General features: G+C 40.6%; 1 protein-coding gene across 5 annotated transcripts in view; it reads right to left on the reverse strand.

The window, feature by feature from the left end:
• The window catches only part of LOC122794710 (trafficking protein particle complex subunit 13), a 1,187,860-nt gene that overhangs the window by 671,086 nt on the left and 490,114 nt on the right, over positions 1 to 26,660 (reverse strand). For all 5 annotated transcript variants that reach the window (XM_044063354.1, XM_044063358.1, XM_044063357.1 and 2 more), the window contains one exon: positions 14,278 to 14,405. In XM_044063354.1, the coding sequence (XP_043919289.1) occupies positions 14,278 to 14,405 (128 nt within the window). The remainder of the gene's footprint in view (positions 1 to 14,277; positions 14,406 to 26,660) is intronic.

The following is a 26,660-nucleotide window of genomic DNA, read 5'->3' on the forward strand; positions in this document are numbered from 1 at the left end:
ATATATTCTGTCTTAGTCTTGCTGACCTTCATTCCTCTTCTCTCTAGAGCATATCTCCACCTCTCCAGGGTCTCCTCCACCTGTTCCCTACTCTCACTACAGATCACAATGTCATCTGCAAACATCATAGTCCATGGTGACTCCTGTCTGATCTCGTCTGTCAACCTGTCCATCACCATTACAAATAAGAAAGGGCTCAGAGCTGATCCTTGATGTAATCCCACCACAACGCATACATCACTTCCACCACAGACCTCACCGCTGTCACACTACCCTCGTACATATCCTGTACTGCTCTTACATACTTCTCTGACACTCCCGACTTCCTCATACAACACCACAACTCCTCTCTAGGCACCCTATCATATGCTTTCTCTAAGTCCACAAAGACACAATGCAACTCCTTATGACCTTCTCTGCACTTCTCCATCAACACTCTGAGCAAACATCGCATCTGTAGTGCTCTTTCCTGGCATGAAACCATACTGCTGATCACTAATCATCACCTCCCTTCTTAACCTAGCTTCAACTACTCTTTCCCATAACTTCATGCTGTGACTGATCAGTTTAATCCCTCTGTAGTTACTACAGCTCTGCACATCACCCTTATTCTTAAAAATCGGTACCAAAACACTTATTCTCCAGTCCTCAGGCATCCTCTCACTTTCCAAGATTTCATTAAACAATCTAGTTAAATACTCCACTGCCATTTCACCTAAACACCTCCATGCTTCCACAGGTATGTCATCTGGACCAACAGCCTTTCCATTCTTCATCCTCTTCATAGCTATCCTTATTTCCTCCTTGCTAATACACTGCACTTCATGATTCACTATCTGCACATCATCCAACCTTCTGTCCCTGTCATTCTCTTCATTCATCAGCTCCTCAAAGTACTCTTTCCATCTGCTCAACATACTCTCCTCACTTGTGAATATGTTTCCCTCATTATCCTTTATCACCCTTACCTGCTGCACATCTTTACTAGTTTGGTCCCTCTGTCTAGCCAAATCGGTACAGGTCCTTTTCTCCCTCCTTAATGTCCATCCTTTCATACAACTCTTCATAGGCCTTATCCCTCGCCACCTCTCTCTTTGCCTTGCACCTCATCTCCTTATACTCCTGTCTACTTTCTTCATCTCTCTGACAATCCCAGTTCTTCTTCGCCAACCTCGTTCTCTGTATACTGTCCTGTACTACTTCAATCCACCACCAGGTGGTCTTGTCCTCTTTCCAGATGTCACACCAAGCACCTTTCTAGCCATCTCCCTTACTAGCTCTGCTGTAGTTACCCATCTATTCGGTAACTCTTCCCTGCCACCCAGTGCCTGTCTTAACTCTTCCCATCAGCCATGACTGCAAACCATATTTCCATACTTAACTGTCCCCTTTTTTTTTTGCTGAACATTCCTGATTTTGTCTCATATTTTGGTCCTGTCCCTCACAGAATTTTTGATCTGCTGGTGTGTTAATGAAGATAAAAGGCAGTAATGCCTGACTTTCAGATTTCAGATTTTATATTATTCGTAACATGCATGTAGATGCAAATGATATTAATGCATTAACATTTTAAGTCTGTTACAATGCTATTTACCAATTGTCTCTGATTCTGGATGCCTCCCCCATAAGTTTAAGCTTTATATAGAATTCTTGAGCAAGATGAGGAGTATGCTGCAAACGCTGCATCATCATTTATAAATGAATGCTGGCACTGCACACCTGCATTATCTGCATATGCTAAATGGCACACAGTGACAGCTTGTGCCCATGGCAGCCACCCCCTTCACACCTCAACATAGTTATGGCTCTCACAGACCTAAGAAGCAAATACAGGGAGACCATGACATCTGTGGATCTAGATAATTACTCCTCCAATATAATTAACAGGGTAGTGTAAATTTCCTTACTACAACTAATATTTGAGTATCAAAATACAGTGCACCTGAATCTTTAAAGACAATATCAACTTTAACTAGGACTCCATTTATGTGAAAATTAATGGGACACGTTTATTTTCAAATGCACGAACACTTCATTTTCTTTTACACCCAAGGCCGTAATCAGAGCCCCCTATTTAACATAAGCATCTGTAGTGGACTCAATCATGGCAGTCCTCTGCAAACCTGGTCATCCAAAACTTGTACACATTCCAGAAATATTCTGAAAAGAGGACTCGGTATAGACTCCAGATGCCAACTAGATGAAAAGTCACCACCAACTTTCGCAATGTACATTTGATCTAAGAGCCAATATGCAATCCATCAATCGATATAGGAGTTAATACTTAAGATGTTAAGTGTATTATATCAAACACCCTAAGAAGGTTGAAATTAGCTGCATGGACTGAACAACCTCCATCAGTGTGTGTCAGTCACTCCCTCAAAAAAAAAAATTCAACCAGCTTTAGCAACAAAACCTACCCTTAGTGAAACCAAACAGACTAGGGTCAAGTTGTCTTTTTTAAGTTAATAAAACAGATTAAGATGCTCTCCACTACAGTAACACGAGTGAAGCTAATGGGATAATTTCCTGGGTCAGCTGTATTACCACCTTTATGGACAGGTACCACTACAGCTGTTTTCCATAACTTAGGCACAGGCACATAGCCTGTGGAGAGTACAGGATTTAAAAAAGTTCAGCAGCATCACACTGTGCACTAAAAACGAGGTAGTATGACATACTAACCGGGCCCATGTAAATGAAAACAGCTTTTAGGTTCTTGATCTCGGTGAAAAGGAGAGAACAACAATTTAAACACTCAAAGAAGTGAACACTGAGGTGAGTAGGAGGGGAAAATACTGAAAAAAGGTGGTTTAAGACTAGGCAATACCATTCAATTTCATCTCGAAGTGCTTAACATTCCTAACATTAAATCTAGCAATAGGCCTGATTTTAAAAGGCTTGCTGTCAGTGTAAGTGATCATTTACACTGACAGCAGGTCTTTTGGAACTGGGACAGACCAACACTAAGAGCAACTCTTTTGGAATATGGCCCAATATCTCTCTGCAGCATCCTCAGGATAATTATCTCAGATCATTCAAATAATGTGGGCAATGAAATTATTTAATGCAATGTCTTTTGGCTTTTCCCAGTTAGGGGTCGCCACAGTGGATCACCGGTCCACTTATGATTGGCAGTGGATTTTTATGGTGCCAAGTTGCCAGCCCTGCACCCAACTTTCAAATAAGAACACCCATTTATGCACGCACCTACCTGCATGTCTTTAAACGTCACACGACCACGGGGAGGACATGCAGACTCTACACAGAAGGCGGTCCAGCCGAGAATCGAACCGGAGAGCCTCTTGCTGTGAGGTGACAACGCTAACCGCTGCACCACAAATGACTTAATAATGCTCTAAAATGGGGAAAGGAGAAAGGGTGATATGAAACTCTCTGAGATACCAAGCCACAAGTATATTCAGAAAGATATTTCTGTGAATATGTTTTTGCCTACAAAGCTTTCCATCCTATAGTGAATGTCTTTGCATACATGGAGTGGAAACATTTAATACAGATCACGGAAACAGCAACTAAGCTTTATTTTAAGATGTAATGCTTTGAGCCCATAAGATCTGACTCATGATTTGGACTAGACGGTTTTGACATAATGCTTGGGAATTTTAACCTACCTGAATTATTAAAGTTTTTTTGCTTCACTTTTTTCTCCCATGCAACTCTTCCCAGTATCTCTCCACATTCCATGGGTCTAACCAGCATTCCTAACCTTCTCCAGGCTTGCTCCGGATTAAGGCTGGGCCAGAAAGGAGAATGAGGCATTCAGGGGAGACAGTCTTACTGCCACCATGGGGTATTTTTCCTAACCTCCACCCCTTATACATGCTCAGCAGGCTTTCTGAAGGTAGGGCATGCAAAGGGAGCACATATTACTGATCCACTCCTCACTTCTACATAGGGCTGACATCACCAGGATGCGATGTCCACTGTCAGCAACACTTTATGGTTGTTTCCGTGTCCACCAGAGAAATCAAACCCGTTAGTACACTCTGGACATATGACTCTTCACTCCATCCTCCAGGATGCGCATACCTATCCTTTCCAGCCACAGCTCGATACCCAAACTGCTACATGAATTCGGGTCGCCTGGGTGGTAGTCAGGGTTTTATCCCTTTGTGCCATAGAGATAACTTACTGCTATTAATTACTGTTGTACCCGATGTAATTTATAAGTTGCAGATGTGTGCACTTCTGTAAAACCTCTAAAGCCATGTTTTGCTGAAGGTCCAGAGTGTGAAATATGAATGAAGTTTGACTTCTATTGTTCCGTATTTATTTTATTAGTCACACTTGATAATCGTTACCCAATATTGTTTGCCTTATTTTTACTGGTTGTTTCATAATCCCAATGAATTATACAACTGCTGGGTCATGCTAAAGTACAGTTGCACTAGGAGCTTACAGTAAAGGTAGATGTTCGCTGTTTCAATAGTGATAGCACTTGACATTTCAATTGCACAAAACCTGCAGAACGATTCTCCTCCTTATCCAGACACATATACCACTGACATGATGATGTCCATCAGGGTAACAGGGATGTCTGCCAATGTCATGACTTTCTTGCCAAGAAAACCTCCAGGTATGTGCAGAGACCACAGTAACCCCCCCCCAACCCCCCCGGTGAAATATACTCCCAACCAATCCTCCAAAGTTGCCTCCCCTTCCAAATTCCAAGTCAACCTGGGGAGAGATAACCTTGTAAGGGTAGTACAGATAGATGGAAGATAAAGGAAAAGATGACAGGGTACTCTCCCTAAAGAGAAGAGGGGCAGAGAAAGAAGGAGGGAAATACTGCTGCAACAAAGAGTATATACTCAAGCATCTACAAGTATAAGTTCTTATCACAAATGTATTATGTTCACTGGATTTTTTCACTGTTGTTGTAGTGATATCACTTGGGAATATTCCCCATAGCTTACAGACTCATGGGTGGCTGGCCCTGAAAAAATGTTGACTGCAGCAGTCTCTGTGGGATGGCCATGGCAAATACTGTCCCAGCTCTACAGGCAATGTTCAGGATGTAGGACTCTGAGAAGCTATGGAGAGATGACCAGGTATTTGCTTCCATAATGAGTTGGGTGTTCACAATTACTGGGAAATGGATTATTGGCTGGAGCCTCAGGACCCTTGCTGGAAGCCTGCTGGAAGCCACAGATGCCATGACTGGGGATCAGCAGTAGGGTTCTTATACAGGTAATTGCAGAAATCTGTAAGCCCTGTAAAAAGTCTAGCTTTCCTGACAGAAGGGAGTAGGAGTCTGGCTCTAGAGATATACAGATACAATAGCAAATGTGCCTTCCAAGGCTTTAATACACTAGCAAATGGATCTTCCAAGGCTTCAGTCACTGGAGGAATAGCTAAGGTTTAGAGCTCTGGCAAGCTCAAAAGCTCTCTGAACTCTTTTCTGGGCATCTGAGATGTTCCTAGACTCTCATTTAAAGTGATCTTTCATTTTACTCATAGTATCATCAAATGAAAAATCCTCTGATGGGGATGGAAAGTATAAGGTGTCATCAGTGTGACTCATTATGAGAGAAGACATCCGATCTACACTGGCCAGATCAGCTGTCAGAAGAATCTGAAAAAACACCACCCTCTTAAGATTTTTTTTTTTTTGTTAAGTAGTGTCCCTGACAATGACGTTTGATCTAAGGATGGTAGAAGGTTCTTACCAAATAAAACATATTTCTGAAACTGTTTCATCGAAATTGAGAAAGGGGAGGAGGACCTGTTCAGCTTAAGCAGAGATAAAATACTAAACATCTGGGACTTGGAAGCACCTGTTTCTGGGGTGGTGAACAATTTGGAGCTCTGTGATAGTGGAGAGGCACAGACAATCTCTATCTTAGACTTGCAGACAAGAATAAGGGAATACTTCTAAAAATGGATGTCAGAGCCAGAAGTCCGCAGAAAGGTGCCAGACCAACCAATGGTTGAATTATTTCTGCTCGGGGGGATATGCTGTCAACCAACTGCATGGCAGTGTCCTGAAGGGCATCTCCAGAGGCCACTGTCCAAGTAGGTATCTGAGATGGAGGCTGCAAAAGTACCCTACCAAATCAGACATGCTCCAACTTGAGAGTATCCTTTGAACTCCAATAGATAAGTCATCTGCTTCCCAGGAATCCTTTTCTGTAGGGCACTTCTTTCATTTTTTCAGTAGGGCATCTATGGATAACTTGGCTGACACCATGGTGGTCTTCAACAATCAGTGGCCTTTTGTGACTCAAGCAGACTTGAAGATAATGGGCTCTCCCTAATGGTCTTGTGGCTGAACCTAAAACAGGGATAAGAGGTGACATTGTGCTTTGTCACCAAACAACTCAAACCCCAATTGTTGATGTCTTGTACAAAATTTCTTTCTTACTAATACACTTCTTACTCACCATACGACCCAATACCATACTCAGGGGTGACTAATTACCCCATTAACACCTGAGAACCATACACTACACCAAATGTACAGGCACACAGATTCTTGGATTTTGTAAACACAAACTCCCTAGACCAGATTGTCAATACACCAACAAGGGATGTAACCGTACTGGATCTAGTCCTCGCTAATACAGTAGAATGCTGCACACTTCCTAGTGTAATGTCTTCTCTAGTAAAGTCAGACCACAAAATGGTCTCCTTTGAAGTCAAAATAAAACCTGGAACCCCAGCTAACCTGGAATATTAAGGAACTAATCTAAGGCTAACTTCCTACTATTAAATGATAAGCTGGCAAAATTTCAAGCTCCCATAAACCATGAAAACACTACTGCATACACAACTGTTCACAGACACCCCATACAAGCATGTTAACTGTGCAGAGGCAGGTGTACCCACTAGGAAGAAGTACAGAACTAACTCAAAATACAAGCCACCCTGGTGGAATCACATCAGTAGACTGTATAACTGAAGAAAGAAAATCATGGGGAAAAATTAGGAGGTGCAGCACCCAGCAGGATAAAAGCACTCTCAAACTAAACAACTCAGATGACAAAGTCTACCAAAGCCAAATTTGAGGTAAATTTGGCCTCCCAGGCCAAGGACAACAACAAGGCATTCTTAAGCTATGTCTGCAACCTCAAAGACAATACACAATCATGTGCAGAGCTCATTATAAATGGAGCCACCTATACTGAGACAGAAGACATAGTAAACCTACTCACTGACAAATTCAGCTCCAACTTAAACCTCACTCCCAATCAACCTTTCCACAGGAAATACCATGAAATACAACTCCCCCAACTATCACTAGGGAACAGGTCCTTAATGCCCTCTCTAAGGCCAAGAACGCTGCATCAGTGGGCCCATACAATATCCCATGATGCCTCCTAAATACCATAAAACATGATCTATCACACCCTCTGGAAATGCTACTTAACTATAGCCTCCAAACAGGCTTTGTGCTTCATGAATGGAGAACAGCAACAGTCATCCCTCTGCACAAAGGTGGGCCATCTACAGACAATGGAAACTACAGACCCATAACCCTCACTAGCCTTGTATGTAAAGCCATGGAAAGAATTATCATGGACATGACCAATAATGACAGAAACCTAGACAGTGGACCCAACCCAACGGCAGGTCATGCCTACTCAGCTTGGTGGACTTCTTTGAGAATGTCACCAAAACAATGGATGATGGCAAAATGGTTCACACTGCCTATCCTGACCTGGCCAAAGCATTTGACAAAATCCTCCACTCCAGCAGTGCTGACAAACTTAAGGTACGTCACCTGGTGGATAACCAGTTGGCTCACAGACAGGGCCCAGTAAGTTAGAATTGGGGAGTCCACCCCTACAAAGAGGCCAGTCACAAGCGGAGTCCCTCAGGATCGGTCCTGGGACTGGTACTTTTTGACATTTATTTCTCTGAAGTCAAGGCCAGTGTTTATGGCCTCTGGCTGACTAAATCTGCAGGTGATTGCAAATTAGGAGTGGTTATTCAAACATCCAAGACAAATGTTCTCCAGGAACGGCTGACCCAGACAAACTACTGGTGCCAGAGCCATGGACTAAAACTAAATGCCAAGAAAGGCATAATAGCATGCCTTTGGGAAGTCATTCACCCCTGGCAACAATCATATTGATATCACACACCTAAGACTCAACCCAGGGAGTTGGCGACACACATAGGTAGTAATATACCCTTTGACCATCATGTGGCTACAGTACTGAGGAAATCATTCTATGTTGTGCAACTTACAAACAAAGGTATGGCACCAAGGTCCAAGGAAGTCATTGTTCTACTGTATTCAGCATTCATCATACATACCATTGCCCCCTTTGATATGTACCTAACCTGGTATACTGAACTGGAACATCCACAGAGACTCCTCACTAGAAGAATGCAGTGCATAAGTAACATGTCCTATGCAGACCGCCTCAAGGCCCTATCCCTGTATGCTATCTCCTACAGGCTGTTGAGGGCAAAACTATGCCTGGCATACAAAGGATTATCAAACCCAACTCTGATGAACCTACCACATATCTGCAAAACAAAGGGCATCAGAACTACCCATTCTAAAGATGTAAAAACCTTGTCTGTGATATAAATTGGACTTGCTGGAGAGAGAGAGAGAGGGGTATTTATCCCAGAGATTACCCCTTCGCTGGAAAAGGCTCCCAATCAATTTGAAGTTGAGTTCCTTCCTATCCCAATTAAAGTGCAACTTGAACAAGTGGATGGGGAACAGGAAATTCATCCCTGGTTTGGCACCTAGGTCTCTAATGGGCACAGCCAGCCTGTAAATGGATCATCTCCCAGGCCCCTGCTTGTAAATGTTTCACCTCCGAACCTCCTGCTTACACTTATCAAGGGTACCAGAACTTGTTAGAGATTTGGAATTAATGGCTAGGCTTAAAAGATCCTTGTGATCGTTAGCCTAGCTATAGCTATAACATAATTATTCACTTTATATTCTGACATATATAGTCCTTAATGTTTGAAATCTCCTAAAATTTAAACACACAAAAATATACAATACATAACTGTTTGACATTCCGAGACTCATTACAGCAAATCCTTGAACAGCAAAACAATGAGTGAAAATGAGGACTTACATAAACTAAACCCAAGATGGCTTCTTCTGAGAGTATTTTTTTATCCAAGGTATGTTAATTTTGGACATGCTTTCCCACATTGAAAGGTGTAAGGGAGTCTTGCGACCTGCAAAAATAGCTTGAAAGGAAAATGGAGATGTTCTCCAGTACTTACACTTTTTTCATAATTCTAGGGTTTGCACTTACAATTCTTATAATTGTAACAGAGAGTCTCTACACTATAAGATCCCCTCCACAGTGAGGTACTTATCTGTACTCTGGAAAGTCAGGCCAAACCAACAAACCGATTATGTTTTAGCAACTTGCATCAGTCCTCTAATGTATTGCATCAAACAACTAAAGATGGCTCAGCCAGCTGTCCCTCTTATATCACAGTTGCGCTGATGTCCAGGTAGGTGAGCATCTGTCTAGCCATGGGTGTAGGGTTGCAAATCCCTGATAATCAACGGGATTTAGGCCTTTTGTACCAGAAGTCTCAAATGTTACCAGTACTGCAACAGTGAATAATATGATAAATATCTCCCATTATGTCAACCAACTGAAGTCAGTTTGGCAAAATTATCCTAATATAGATGAGACCTATAAAGTGCACAGTAAGACATCTGTTTTAGGTCAGTTAAACTAAAACATTCAATTAATAAATAGTTGTGACAGGAAGGTTAACCACTGTGTATTAATGAGTATAATATCTTTCCAAACTTTGTATGGCTTTGGATATTTTATCAATAAAAATGCAAGTCAGTGACACCATTTTCTTCTGAAAAATGTTTGGGATTTAAAGAGACTTTGCTTTCACATTAAAGTAGAGAAAGCCTGTCCTTCAAATGTTTATACATTATATTTATTTTTTAACAAAATGGCCCCAGTAAACCATACTTTTAAAAGGTTCATGGCATAGTGCTTTGCTGCAGATCCTTTACTAGTAGCAAGCAAGCTCTCTGAATGCATAGCATGTTTCTTCAACTCAAGAAAATTCAAGAATGCAAACAAACTATCTGTAGAAAGGGCATGTGGTGTGTGTGTGTGTGTGTGTGTGTGTGTGTGTGTGTGTGTGTGTGTGTGTGTGTGTGTGTGTGTGCCCGCGCGAGAGTGCTTTCACAGCTTTAAATCAGAGCTAATCCTTTGAGAAGAGTTAAAAGTATTACAGATTAAAAAAAAATCTTCCACTGAAGAGGGAGACACTGATGCCTTCTTTATCAATAAGAAACAGGAGGAAATAAGAATGAGGGATGCAAGTGTCAACCGCAAAAACACGACATATGGAAACAATCCACTTTATTATGCCACTTCCAGGGCCTTGGCAAATGGCCTTCAAAGGAGGTGAGATTATTCTAAAAATCATATTTTACAAATAACTTTGATCCAATAAAGACATGCAATTAATTATCAGGTATAACAAGTGAAAATTCAACCAAATACTTCCAATTAATCTCTGTATTTAGATCGTAAAGCCTAAGTATGTCATATTTCAATATACTTATACTTAGCCAGCTCCATGGAGTACAGTAATAAAGCCCTGACTAAAGAACAGGCAACCTGAGTTCAATAAGCAACTCAGGCATCTAAGGACCTGGCATGAGAGGACGGGCAAAGGTCCATCCTGGGCTGGCGGGGGAGGACAGGCAAAGGTCCATCCTGGACTGGCGGGGGAGGACGGGCAAAGGTCCATCCTGAGCTGGCAGGGGAGGACGGGCAAAGGTCCATCCTGGGCTGGCGGGGGAGGACGGGCAAAGGTCCATCCTGGGCTGGCGGGGGAGGACGGGCAAAGGTCCATCCTGGGCTGGCGGGGGAGGACGGGCAAAGGTCCATCCTGGGCTGGCGGGGGAGGACGGGCAAAGGTCCATCCTGGGCTGGCGGGGGAGGACGGGCAAAGGTCCATCCTGGGCTGGCGGGGGAGGACGGGCAAAGTCCATCCTGGGCTGGCGGGGGAGGACGGGCAAGGTCCATCCTGGGCTGGCGGGGGAGGACGGGCAAGGTCCATCCTGGGCTGGCAGGGGAGGATGGGGCAAGGTCCATCCTGGGCTGACAGGGGAGGACGGGCAAGGTCCATCCTGGGCTGGCAGGGGAGGATGGGCAAGGTCCATCCTGGGCTGGCAGGGGAGGACGGGCAAGGTCCATCCTCGGTGGAGAAGTGGAAGGGCATGTCCAGCAACACACAAAGCAGGACAATTTCAATGGAGGCAATGGGGAAAAACTACCACAGAAAGCTTTTATATAGAACTACGGTGGCTTGCTGACATCAGTCCTTTGCGGATGTGATGGCTGTTCAGTCAGGGTGGATCATCCACTGCACATCCCATAACTCGTCCTGCAGGATTGTTTAGCACATTTAAGGAATGGATTAAAGTAGAAAACCCCACAGCAGCAGCAATATAACACTGTCCCAAGATATCTCATCAGTCTCCTCACTTGCCCAACCTATATCAAAAAGGTTTGGAGCATAAGGAGGGGAAAGGACCATGTGAAGGAGTAAGCACTGGGGTCAGACAATCAACTGCATGGAGGAAAAATAGTGCAAAAAATATACATATATATATATATATACATATATATATATATATATATATACACACACACACACACACACACACACACACACACACACACACAATTTTTGTACAAGTTGGTGCGGAAGTAAATGGCCTCCTAGAGTTTTAGAGTTTTAAAAGTAAAACATAATAAAACAGTAATGGACTAGGATCTTTATCATGATAATACAAATCCATGGAATTCTGTTCTACAGATTTTGATGTCTCTCAGATGTTCATGCAATGACCATTTACATTTTCTCTTTGCATCACCACCAGTAGAAAATAAACTGCATGAAACAGACATCATGACCATCTGACAGCACATATTACTATATCAGAATCACAGACATGATGTCACTGTCCATCAAATCATATAATACCACTGATGCTAGAGAAATTCAATACCACATTTAAAAAACATGAGCACTTACCACAAGGGGTAGTGCCAATATAATCCTTTGGTAGGCTATTAGATTAATACTCTTTTCATGTACATAATTATGCACTTATTACACAACTTATAATCCTGCTGAAAGAAATACAAGGTTGCTTAAAAAAATAAAAGATTAGAAAATAAACCTGACCATAGCTTTGTTGCTACCTTAACCACAGCTGCAGCTACTGCACTGTATTCCATGACAGTGCACACACTGATTTTCTTAATTATGTCTGAATGCTACTATTTCTCACCACATATGTCTTGAGCATCGGTCTACTTGTCTGCAATGACTGAAGCAACTCCATGCAACATAGAAGATGCTTTATGGTCAGCATTACTTACAGATTCTTTACTACACATCTAGAAAACATCTGAACCATGACCGCTGCTCCTTTCACAGAATCTTGTAATATACTACACCATCTTCTTACTCCAAGCATCGTACCATAAGAAACAAATCCTAACAAATGTGCAGAATGATGACTATTTCCATATAAATAATCTATAGTTCCGTTAGGCTTTCTTAAAAATCTGTAATTATTTGTCTTATTTACTGACTTGTGTCACATCTAAATAATCACCCAATTTCAGACCCTATTTATCCTTATTTAAAAACCAAGATCCAGTTAGTAAGCCCCCTTTTAATAGAAAATATTATATATCGAAAGTATTTGTGTCATAAAAAATTCTGAACTGTAAACATTCTCACGTAGCAAAACCACCATCATTATATTAGCATAAGTAGGGGCAAATGCTGCACCAATGCAAATTGATGATACATTTGATCATTAAAAAATAAAACAATTACTTTGCAAACAAATTTCAGTTACTTCAGTGATAAAATTCATTACAGAGAATAACCTCAAAATCCAGGAGTGCTTCAAAGCCGTTTCTATGTCTAATACTGCTATACAAACTTTCCACAACTAATGTTAACAAACCTATAACATCTTCCCATATTATCTTACCTAATTTAGTTAAACAATCAGCAAAATTACTTCAAGTCAGTGGAATTATTTTTTGGTCAGAGAGTTGTTTATATCAAGTCCTGCTTTTGTAAAGACAGTGCTGCAACTGGACACTACAGGATAATAAAGACGACTGTATAAATTAAGAAACGTTGGTATACAATAAAAAGGTATATTAGTATTTTTTACTATAATTTTATTTTTAACATCTTTGTCCAAGAAATAATCTAATCTAAACAAAGATCTTTATTTACATGAACTAAAGAGATATCTTCTACTTCTTAGCCAATAATGTTATGCATATGTTTATCATTTAAATGATTAGTTCACATATTAAAACACTGTATACAACACTCGACTCACTCCACTATCAAATGACAATGACACTGTTAGACTTCAAATCACTTAATGCTTTTTATTCATTATTAATCAAATAAAAATTCATATCACTTTAGTTCTTCAAAAAATTCTTAAAATGATAAATAATTTCAGCTGAAAAAAGCTGGCATAAAACAACTTTGTTTATTCACAAAAACTAAAGAAATAGCAGACTTCTATCCCTCAATTCAAGTCAGTAATAGAATTAAACAGGCTGTAGAAAGGACTTTCATTCTCAGTGAGTGTGTGTGCGTGTGCCAGCGCGCACACAAGGTTGGGGATGTATGGTCGACCAGGCACGAAGAGTGCACACCTTTCAGATCACAACCTGTTCTAGATGAAAAACAATCTTCCACTGATATGACATAGATAGCTTCCTCTTTATTCAGCAGGAGGAGCAAACAGCAACCAAGGAGGAATACCCTTTTACAGTGCAATATAAGAGGTGGATGACTGATGACTGTGCATGTGTGCACGCATGCATGCACATGTGCGTGGACGTTACTGCCCAGAGCCTACTGACTACCTTAAAATATTCCATGGCAAATGATAAATAATCGTTTGTAAGACCATAGTATCTGCATGCTGCAAGAGTGTGATTGCAATAGGCACATGGTTTAAGATAAAAAGTGACTCAGGACAAAATAGCATATTACAAAAATTACACTATTACATCTGCTTCGTTTCATTCAATTATTCCAACCAGTGACCCCTACAATATTAAGAAAATATAAAATAAACTGATCATCTGATCCTCATGCACCATCCTTGAGAAAACTACTGAAGACTGAACTTTTTGTATCTATTACTAACCTACAATGTTGTTGCTATTGATGTTTCTCTAAATCAATGTCCTTCACAAATACACATGAAAAGTACAAGTAACTCACATGTGAGTTCCGATTTCCTTCACTTCATGGTGGATTACATCGTCTATGCAGCAATCTGGCTTTAAATCTGAAACTGCAGCATTTGAAGCAGATAGGTTTAAACGCTGGGAGCTTGTCTGGAGATCAGCCTGCAGGAAAGTAAGCAAATATTGGATACTACAAAAGAAAACAAAGGACAGCTAATTCATAAAAAACTCTAAAAACAGGATTTGGTAGACAACATGGTTACCAAAAGTAACAGATGATTTTTTTAATTTACAAACTACCTATGACAAGACCTTTCTTGAAGTGATGTGTTGATCTTGTATAGAGTACCTTGCAAGCAAAATCAACTTTTGCTATATATCTTGCATTATCCGCACTTTTAATTATTTCTCAAGATAACTTAAACAAATAACAACCAGGTACTAATTAAAATGTTATGTTGTATTGTGTCTTTCGGCTTTTCCTGGTTACGGGTCGCCACAGCGGAACTCCGGTCCGCTAATGATTGGCAGTGTATTTTTACTTGCCGAGTTGCCAGCCCTGATGCATAACCTTCAACGAAGGTACGCCCATTCACGCATGTCGCCACACAGAAGATGCTCTAGCTGAGAAACGAACAGGACGTCTTACTGTGAGGCGACGACGCTACCGCAGCACAACCACCGCAGTGCATACTAATTAAAATTTTCTAATTTCTATTAATGATCCTGATCTTTAGGCCAACTCGTCTAATCCTATGCACCTTCAAAATGACAGCTTGCCTTCTCAGATTTCTACACTGTCCAACTGACACATAGGATTGTCTCAATCCTTCACAAAAATGCTTTTATTAATAAGTTCCTGTGAAACAAAGCATAACAAAATAAACCACTCATCACCTTGGACAGTCCACAGAATTCAGTATGCTTTTTACTGTTCTTGCATCATTACTGGAATTATCTGATTCATCCTAGCCACTCTACCATCAAGGTTCATCTATCTTTTATTTCTAATCTTCAGGTCGGAGATCAGGATTACACATTGTTTTTTCTTAAAATTTGCAAAGACTTCTCAAGTCTTCCATGCTACCTCTGTGATCCTCTGGGAGTTATCAATTTTGTTGAGGGCAAGATCGCTTTGCTCCTGTTTCAGCCCCTGGTGTAACATGAATGTCAGAATGTTCAGTTTCCAACAGAAATGAAGGCGAGCTCCTAGCCTCCATGAAGTGTTTATTTATACTGCCATTCAAAAAGGAATATGTACCACTTCACTTGCAACTGCTAGAGATATTTAAAGTCATGGTTAGGGTTTGGCATAATTATGTTTACCTCACAGACATAAGGTGCAGGGTTCAGTTTTCACCTTTGGTCACTGCCTGGTTATTGGCTGGACATGTAACAGTCTGAAGACTAAATGAATAGTATTTAACTATGAACTTTTACCAGACATAGCTTTTCCATTAAGTGTGTATATATATATATATATATATATATATATATATATGGGTCTGCTTTGATTCACTGAAAACTCATTTCAGTGAATTTCAATTCACCCTCAAAAAAATTGCTGAAAGCTCAACTCACTGAAAACTCATTTAACTGAATGTAAGTACTGTTGGTCAAATACAATATATATGCCCTTTTCCCCACTGTAGTGCGATCTTGGAGTTAGTATATATGGTGGGGAAGCATAGCCCCCCACCTACTTAGCTTTTATATTTATGAATCTCATTTCACTGAAAGCCAACAATATAAAAATAAAAGTACACATCTCCCTCTATGTATACTAATTCCAGGATTGCACTACAGTGGGGAAAAAAAGCATATACGTTTTATTTGCCCAACAGTACTTATATTCAGTGAAATGAGTTTTCAGTGATTTGAGCTTTCAGTGATTTGGTGGGAGTGTTTTGAAATTCAGTGAATATATATATATATATATATATATATATATATATATATATATATATATATATATATATAGATATAGGATCTGGACACATGCTCCACTAGCATATGTCTGAACCACAAAACATTGAACACACATACACGAAAGCGCTTAACATCAAAAAGCGCTTCTGTGTATGTGTGCCTGTTTCGTAGATCGGACTACAGTGTGGGTAAGGGAAAATTCCCGTTTCCCCACTGTAGTGCGATCTCGGAGTGAGAATATTAAAGTAAGGGGATATGGGGGCATAGCCCCCCCATGAGGGGGGTGCAAAGGGGCAAAGCCCCCCTGCAGGAACGTAGATTTTTTTTTAAAAACTACACATACACGGAAGCGCTTTTCGATGTTAAGCGCTTTCATGTATGTGTGTTCGATGTTTTGTGATTCGGACACATGCTAGTCGAGCACCTTAGTAGCAGGAGTGTGCAGTTAGAACTTGTCTGACTGAAAACTGCTGGAACAGGGCTCAGTTTTGAGCTTTTTTTCTGGTTAATTGGGTAACTTGTTTAAATCAGTTTGTTCATTTTCTATTGTTTTATATATATATATATATATATATATATATATATATATATATATATATATATATATATTGCACTTTACTCATCTGCTTTTACAGTATTTGCGTTTCTTCCTACTTTATTACTAGGGGCACTGACTATAACTCTGATCTGCAATATATAACAATAAGTATCCTTTTCTGTGCATTTAAAGTGTTTTTTTTATTGTATCTGCTGTATTTTCTGAAACAAACAAAAATAAATACATACATATACATATATTTGTTTCCCGCCTTTCTAAGCTAGTATAGTCCAGTTTTCAGGTTAGTGCTGAATTCAGGGCTGTGTTACAAATCTCACTGTTTGCCCATACCTTATACTTAGATAGAAGGAAGTTTCTCTGTTCACCTGTGAGAGAGGGGAGCTTTGAGCAGCCGTTTCAGCCCAGAAATTAATAGTTTATTGGCCATTTTGGGCTAATTTTCTATCTCTTTCATTTCCCTGCTATAAATACCGCATTTGCCCTGTTTTGCGTGCCAGGCAGCGCCGGTTAGCTAGGGTAAAATTATTCTCCTCAAACTTTTCCCTTGGAACTAGACACACTTTCAACTTAAGCACTCAAGCCATTCATTTCTCCACCCGGCACTTGCTCAAAACTCATAGCAAGCACTTATAAACCCTAGCACTAGACCCTCCTGTACTGTACAGAAAGACAAGGCTCTCTGACCTTACCAGCCATCCAGTAAAACAGTTCACTGTACCTATCCAGGCATGTTCAAAGGGCAGTTTCAGGTGTACTTTCCAGTCCAACTGGTGAATCTGGGCATTTTGAGGCAATGTTACAAACTGCCTCATGTACACAGACAACCCTCTCCTTCTCTCACCAAACACTAATACAAGCGAGAGATGCAATTATATAGCCAAACTGGAGGCTAAGCTCTCTCAACCCAAGACTGGATCAGACGGTCAATAAGAGAAGGGAAATACTTGCATCACACCACCAGTCTCACACAGACCCATTAAACCAGTACCGGCAAAAAAACCACAAAAATACATGAAAACATACTCGGAAGCTCTAAAAAAAATCTGCAAAAGCAAATGAGACCTCCAAAGCAAACATCCAAGCAACCTCCACCCCCCCAACACAAACCATGAAACACACACTTCACAAAACCAGTATGCCATGCAATCACAGCCCTTAAGGCAAAATAACATACCCAACATACTAGCAATAGGTGACTCTATAGTCAGGCACACTGATGTCCCAACTCACTAGGCTGAATAAGGAGAAGGTTACAGTTAGCTGCCTGTCGAGTGCCAGGATCCGCCACATAACACAAGCACTCAGTTCAATCCAGAACAAGTACAAATATGACTCTGTCATTGCCCATGTTGGTGTAAATGACCTGAGCCGTACCTCCCTGGACTACATGAAGAGAGACATGGAAGACTTCTCTGATCACGTAACCCAGGCCTTGTTGACCATGACCCTGAGTAGCATCCTGCCCTCATCAAGAATGATACCAGAGTATAAAGAAAAAATTCTCAAGCTCAACAAATGGCTAAGTTTCTGGTGTCATTCAAAGGGGAACCAGTGTCTGTCCACCTGGGATGACATGCTCGACAAGCCACGCTGCTTCGCTAGATACGGCTTGCGCCTGTCACCCTTAGGCTTTCGAATACTAGCCAAGGCTCTTGCCACCCCCATAGTGCCTTTTTTAGGCAGGGCTCAAAAGACAAACCCACCGCTGTAAATAGCACAAGTAACAAAAAAACTGAGGGTAATGCTACTCAATGCCAAAAGTCTAAACCTCAAAATGCACGCACTCGAGGCTCTCCTCAGTATGGAGAAATTCAATATATGTGCAGTAACAGAAACCTGGTTTAAGGAGCACCCCAGCACTATCAGGCTGCAACTCATACCATACATTTTGGTCACAGAACCCAAACCAAAATACAAAAGGCAGGGGGCGTACCCACATTCATCAAGGATACCCACACCTCCAGGTTAGTGGCACAGCACGATGCTTCATAGATCATCCACATGCAACTAACAACGGGCAAAACTGCAATTCAAATTGTAGCTTGCTACAGATCACCCACCATGTCCCAGGACCCCCATTCCGCATGTCTGGAAACATTGGGAAACAAAGGTCCTACCAAACACCCTAATATTGGGTGACTTCAATTACCCAAACATTAACTGGGAGAACTACTCAAGTACGAAATCCCTTGCCCAACATTTCTTAGAATTTATAAACTCAAATGCCGTGGGTAAACTGGTCAACACTCCCACCAGAGGTGACAACATACTGGACCTGGTCATCACCAACATGGGCGACTGGTGGTTAGATATGACCATAAACAAATCACTTTGGATATCCACATTCCGCCCCCACCCCCAGACAAGGAAACCACCATAAAAAACTTTTCAAAAGCAAACTTCACGTTACTTAAGAGAGGTGGAAAGTTTCAAAGCCCCCATGCTGAAGGATAATGTTGTCCAAGCTGCAAAATCCTTTACTAATGCATTCTATGGGCACCTAGAGAATGCATGGATCGTGCCATCCCAAGCAAAACCAAGACTCACTCCTCCAAGAAAAGGAAACCAGTCTGGTGGACTCCTACCATAAACAAGCTATATAACAGAAGGAGGAAACTAGTACAAAAGAGAGTAAAATCCCAAGAAGGGAAAACATCCCTGATCAGTATCAGCAAGAAACTACGATCCTTCATAAAATCATCAAAGGCGAGCTTCAAAAGAAAAATTGCCAAGGACTCCAAAGATAACCACAAGGCATTCTTTAGCTATGTCAAGAATCTAAGTGGCAATGCTCACATATGCTCGGAGTTAGTGCAGACTGGCACAAAATACAATGAACCGACCAATATAGCCAACATCCTGGCAGACAGGTTCAGTGCAAATTTCACCCCCCTCTCACCCCAAAAGGGCCCATAATCATACCAGAAGAATGTAGAGTCCCTGAAAACACAGACACTCAAGTTAAAACAGTCCTCTCCAAAACCAAAAACAGCATCAATGGGACCAGACTGTGTCTCAGGCTGCGTCCTACATGAGCTCAAAGATGAACTAACCCCTCATCTAAACACACTGTTCAAACTCAGCCTCTCTACAGGCTACGTACCCATAGAGTGGCGCACAGCAACGGCTATTCCGCTCCACAAAGGTGGAGCCACAACAGACCCCGGGAACTATTGCCCTAAAAGCCTGACTAGCTTGGTCTGCAAAGCTATGGAGAGCATCATCGTGGAACTCATTAACAGAGACATTGGAAACCTCCAAACACTAGACCCTACCCAGTTCGGCTTTGTTAAGGGCAGATCATGCCACCTAAACCTGGTGGACTTTGAGACAGTTACCAAGGCTATAGACAAGGGAAAGGTGGCACACATAGCCTACCTAGACCTCGCAAAGGCCTTCAACACCATTCCCCAGTCTGGAATTATAGACAAGCTCACCAGCCTGAACATAAACTTCTACGTCACAAGATGGGTTGCCAACTGGCTCACGGACAGAACCCATATGGTGAGAGTTGTGGGAGCTAGGTCGGACTCTAAACCGGTTACAAGTGGCATTCCCCAGGGCTCAGTCCTAGGACCCCTCCTGTTCTGCATATACTTCTCAGAGATACAGACAAGGACAGGAGGACTATGGCTGACCAAGTTTGCAGACGACTGCAAACAAGGGGCTTTAATTGACTCTCCGGCTGACAGACATCCTCCAAAAGGGTCTCACTGAGACGGATACCTGGTGTCAAAATCATGGCCTCAAGCTAAATGCCAAAATGTGCATAGTCATCCCCTTTGGAAAAAACAAAGTACCCACAAACTACCACATAGGTGGTAGTCCCCTAAATACGGAAGATGTAATAAGGGATCTGGGGACCCAAGTAGATAGTAATCTCATCTTTGATAATCATATTGCCAAAGTGGTTAGAAAATCAGTCTATGTGGCCCACCTAATTACAAAAGGGTTCGCATCCAGATCAAAAGAGGTCATTGTGCCCCTCTACTCATCACTAATCAGACCAATCAGAGTACAACGCCCCATTTGGGATGTACCTTACAAGACACCTGCAACAGCTGGAAAGACCACAGAAGTACCTCACCATGAGGATCAATGGCCTCAAACAGATGCCCTTTGCAGCTCGACTGAAGAAACTGCAGCTGTTCTCGGTTGCATACCGCCTACTCAGAAGTGATCTCTGCCTGACATACAAGGCCATGTCCAAACCAGAACTGATGGACATGCTCCACCTAAAGAAAACCTTATCCCCTCGAGCCACATGCTCTCGGGATCTAAACCTCACCATAACAATAAATAGGACGTGCTGGAAGGATAGAGTCTTGTCCCAGAGACTTCCCATGCTTTGGAAACAAGATTCCAATCTACATTAGGTGGAGCTCCTTGCTAACCCTCTTCAAGAGAAACCTTGATGAGTGGATGGGAAACAAAGTATACCCAAGGGATCACTTCAGTGGCTCTGCTTGACAGAGGCACAGGGAACTAATCCAAGGGAGCAGCAAAAGCCAACACATTCTGGCTAGGCTTATAAATGCCTTCCGGCAGATAGCCTAGTACCTACCTATGAACCTATACATGTACACACACACATATATATATATACATATATATATATATATATATATATATATATATATATATATATATATACATACACACTCACACAAAACACACTCACACAAAACACACTCACACTCTCTCTCTAAAAGATGGCTTGCATAGTGCTACTATAACTAAGTTAACATTAACTTCAAGCTAAGCATGTCATACTCTCTTTATATCAAAAGATAATATTTTTAAGCTGCTCCAGTGGTGTACAGAGATAAAACCCTGACTATGACCCAGGTGACCACGGTACAATTAGTGGCTCAGGCAAATAACTGAGTACAGGGAGGGATGGGTGTGCGTATCCCGAGGAGCCAGTGGTACACAAGCACCTCTTCGTGATGATCCTTGGTGGAGGCACAGTACATCGCTATAGGAGGCATGGTCTGTAAGGTGGGAAGTGGGCCTGACTGAGCTGTTGCATAGGTAGGGGAATACGCTGCTTACTCACACTGCACGCTCACCCTAGATCAAAATATGTTACCATGAGGGAGGGGTGAAAGTGGGTAGATCATTTAATAAAATCACCCTCATGACAGATGCAAAGATGCACCAAGCCCGTAAGATGCTTAGACTCCATGACCAGACCCAGCAATACTGGAATAAGTCTGGGGGGGGGGGGGGGGGGGGCAAGGAATTAGCTGGTAGACCTGGTGGGAATGAAGCACTGGAGTGCCAAGCTGCTGCCAATGAATGAAACCAGGGACAAAAAATAATATTTTTGTACTCCTCAATAAACAGTTCAGTAAATACAAGCTTTGAGTCTTTAGTATCAAAATCAACTCTCAAACTGACCACTTCTCTGGGTTCTTCAGTGGTCCTCCATATCTATATTACTACCAAAACACTTAATTTTGACATCTAAACTTCCGTTTGGAAGAAGCCTTAATGCATTACAGCTTCCCTTGGAAACATGGGTACAGAAGCCTCTATCTGCAGCTGCTGACTGTCACAGTTCTTACAGTCTCTATTTTCTTGCAACAGAACTGGTTGTGACCATTCTGGTTGCTTGCCTATCCCATCACATTGACATACTTGATTTACATAAAGCCCTTCAATTCCTTCTCCACAGCTTTCTGTCATTCCGCAAATGATGAAGGACTTTGGTACATCTGCCTGACTTAACTACTTCAGCTTCAGGCTGCAAGCGTCTCCATGTTTTTTTTTGTACTCTTACTCAGCTTGCAAAATGAAGATCTTTCAGTCTTCATCAGTTTCCATCACAGTAGTATATCTGGCTCTGTTGGTTTCCTTCCATTCTATCTTTCACTTTGCACTGATTTTTAGGCATCATTAATGTAGCTAATTTTCAACATTCTGTCCATTAACAAATGAGACAGGGAGAGATTAAACTTTGTGACAGAACATTTCTATAACCTAAAAATGCAGGATGACACTCTCCATAGATTTTACTACTATCTTTCTCATATTTTTCACCATTTAGACATCTCTCTCCACTTGCCCATTCAACTGTAGGTACAGTGAACTGGATGTTTTATGTTAGCGCTTTCGTTTACTGCATTAAGTAAACTTCATCAGACAATACAAGTTACAAATGTGCTCATATTTAAGTATAAAACAGTTAACTAGGATGACATCATTTCCTTTAAAGACCAAGCCTCCTATTAAAGAGCCAAACCTCAAAAATACAAATATACATGTTATAATAAACCTATTTAAAATCAAACCAAATGGTAATACATGCCATAGACAAAATGCAATAAATGAACATATATATGTTAATATCAAAACATGAGAATCATCTCACTAAAGCCTTCAGTTTTAAAATACTTTTAATAGATACAGAGTCATTTAGGCCAGGGGTGGAAAGGGCATTTAATCTAAGTTGCCAAATTAATTCCCTTTCTTCAATTTTTAAATCCATGGGTCCCCCTCTCAAATTCTCATAATTTTTCTCAATGCCTAAAAACCTGAATTCATGTTCGGGAAAAGTGTTAATATGCCTAGCCAATGCATTGTTGAAATTCAATTTATCTATCGCATAAATGTGCTCATAAATCCTGTTCTTAAATGGCCTCTTAGTCTTACCCACATAAAAAGCTGGGCATTTTGAGCACGTAGCCAAATACACTAATCCCTTAGTATTACAATTAAATTTATCCTTGATGTCATAGGTCTTCCCTCTAATGGTAAATTTACTACCCACTTGTATGTAATGACACCAACGACAAGCCTGACATTTATACATACCCCGATGAGGTCCGTGACATCTCACATGGGCCTCCTCAATCATATTTTTCAAATTTAAGCCCTTTCTAAAGACTATTCTAGGACCATCCCCTACCTGCTGTCTAATGTTAGCATCATCAAATAAAAAACTCCAATTCTTAGTCAAAATAGATCTTAAAATGTGGGTGTCAGTAGAAAAGGTGGTAATAAAACTCAAAAATACTTTATTCTTGTCAAAAGATTTTTTTGGAACTGTAAAATCACCTATTCTTTCCTCATCAATCCCGATAAAGGTAGTCCCCTCACTTTTTAATAACAAATGTGTAAATTCACTAAATAACTCTAAACAGGTCAAGATTTTGACCAATAGTTCAGGGGACTTCCAAATTTACAATTACTCTGACTTCAGCCCTGATCCTACTTTAATAGAAGTGTTAGCTAAGGGCCTGTCCTTTGTTCCCTCGACTCATATGGATTTAGCTAGACTATTGGTAGATTTAAAAGTGTACATAAGGAAGCTGAATTTGAATGTCTTATTTGGTAACAACTCATGTTTGACTAGCGACCACAGAGTATCAAGTGTTTTTAACCCCCCTTTACACCCTACAATCTCACTATATGAAAAGATTTGTGAGAATGACTTCAGGAATGTATTAGGTAAACATCGTAGTAACCAACTTCTCAATCTTACTAAAACTGAAAGGGACGTGTTAGCAGGTTTTAAGTTTGCCAACATTCGGGTTATGAAACCCGATAAAGGAGGGGGTTTGGTTTTCATGGATAAGGAACATTATGTTAACATCATGTCTTCTTTATTAGCATCTGATTCTTACATTAAGATTTCTCTTAATGAAATGAATGGGGCATATCAACGCCTTAAGGGATTTATTAATGACTTGTTCATTGATGGCCGAATTGATCTGGACTTATACCATTTTTTAACAATGGATCATCCATTAACTCCTATGATTTTTGGTTTACCGAAAATTCATAAGAATCTTGGCAACCCTCCCTTTCGTCCAATTATTGACGGAAGGCAGTCAATTACATATGGATGTGCCAAATTTGTTGATACAAAATTGAAATTAGTCTTGAAGGAAGAAAAGCAAATCTGTAGAGATTCATGGGCCTTTTTAACAGCAATGAATAGTTTCCCATTTTCAGAAGACTTGAATTTCCTTACCATAGATGTGCGTGATCTGTACACTGTTATCCCACAGGATCTCGGGTGTGAATGGGTTAGGGACTTCATGTTAAAAAAACACATTGATGGTGCCTGTATTGATTTAGTCATATATCTTTTGGAATTGGTATTGAATTTCAACTTCTTTATGTTCAACAATGAACTATTTTTGCAAAGAACTGGTGTAGCAATGGGCTCCCCTTGTGGAGCTACATTTGCCAACACTGTGATGGCTTTTTGGGAAACTAATTACCTTTTCCTGGACAAGTTATTTCGAGAGCGAGCAGTATGGTATACCCGCTACCTGGACGATATGTTTATCCTATGGCATGGTAACTTAGCATCAGCTGAAGCCTTTGTCAAACATATAGGCAACTTCACTGATTTTTTGGAATTTACATGGGAGTTTAGCACTGATAGATCCACATCTAAAAAGGAAATCCTAAGTAAGAACCGTGAAACATTCTCTTTTAACTCTAAAATATTTAGGAAATCTACCTACTCTAATTCCTTCCTACATTTTTCAAGTTGCCATCCCCATTTTCAGAAAAAGGGAGTAGTCAAGGGACAACTTGTGTGAGCTGCAAGGATGGTGTCCCTTGATTCTGACTTCAATGAAGAGTGTCTCTTTCTGAAAAGTTTGTTCTTGAAACGAGGCTATCCAAATAAATTAGTGAATGATTTGATCTTAGAAGTTTCTGTAAAAAGACTTAATGGGTATTTCACACCTTTGTTGAGTAATGAAGTCCAAAATGTTAGACCCCAGGTTAACATTATACATGCAACTCCTTGCACCCCAATCGAAGAAACCTTTATCGGGATTGATGAGGAAAGAATAGGTGATTTTACAGTTCCAAAAAAATCTTTTGACAAGAATAAAGTATTTTTGAGTTTTATTACCACCTTTTCTACTGACACCCACATTTTAAGATCTATTTTGACTAAGAATTGGAGTTTTTTATTTGATGATGCTAACATTAGACAGCAGGTAGGGGATGGTCCTAGAATAGTCTTTAGAAAGGGCTTAAATTTGAAAAATATGATTGAGGAGGCCCATGTGAGATGTCACGGACCTCATCGGGGTATGTATAAATGTCAGGCTTGTCGTTGGTGTCATTACATACAAGTGGGTAGTAAATTTACCATTAGAGGGAAGACCTATGACATCAAGGATAAATTTAATTGTAATACTAAGGGATTAGTGTATTTGGCTACGTGCTCAAAATGCCCAGCTTTTTATGTGGGTAAGACTAAGAGGCCATTTAAGAACAGGATTTATGAGCACATTTATGCGATAGATAAATTGAATTTCAACAATGCATTGGCTAGGCATATTAACACTTTTCCCGAACATGAATTCAAGTTTTTAGGCATTGAGAAAAATTATGAGAATTTGAGAGGGGGACCCATGGATTTAAAAATTGAAGAAAGGGAATTAATTTGGCAACTTAGATTAAATGCCCTTTCCACCCCTGGCCTAAATGACTCTGTATCTATTAAAAGTATTTTAAAACTGAAGGCTTTAGTGACATGATTCTCATGTTTTGATATTAACATATATATGTTCATTTATTGCATTTTGTCTATGGCATGTATTACCATTTGGTTTGATTTTAAATAGGTTTATTATAACATGTATATTTGTATTTTTGAGGTTTGGTTCTTTAATAGGAGGCTTGGTCTTTAAAGGAAATGATGTCATCCTAGTTAACTGTTTTATACTTAAATATGAGCACATTTGTAACTTGTATTGTCTGATGAAGTTTACTTAATGCAGTAAACGAAAGCGCTAACTTTAACTTTTACATTTGGTGTTTAGTGTGGTTTGTTTTCCTCCTTTCGTGATTTTCATCAGTTTTTGTGTTTTATATCTGGTTTGGATGTTTTATGTCTAAATTCCCACTGATGCACTATTCTTTAGAATCCCTAACTTTTACACTGCAGATCA

Source organism: Protopterus annectens, chromosome 2.part1, assembly GCF_019279795.1.
Source record: "Protopterus annectens isolate FY-2018-M chromosome 2.part1, PAN1.0, whole genome shotgun sequence".
In the NCBI taxonomy this organism is placed as follows: domain Eukaryota; kingdom Metazoa; phylum Chordata; order Ceratodontiformes; family Protopteridae; genus Protopterus; species Protopterus annectens.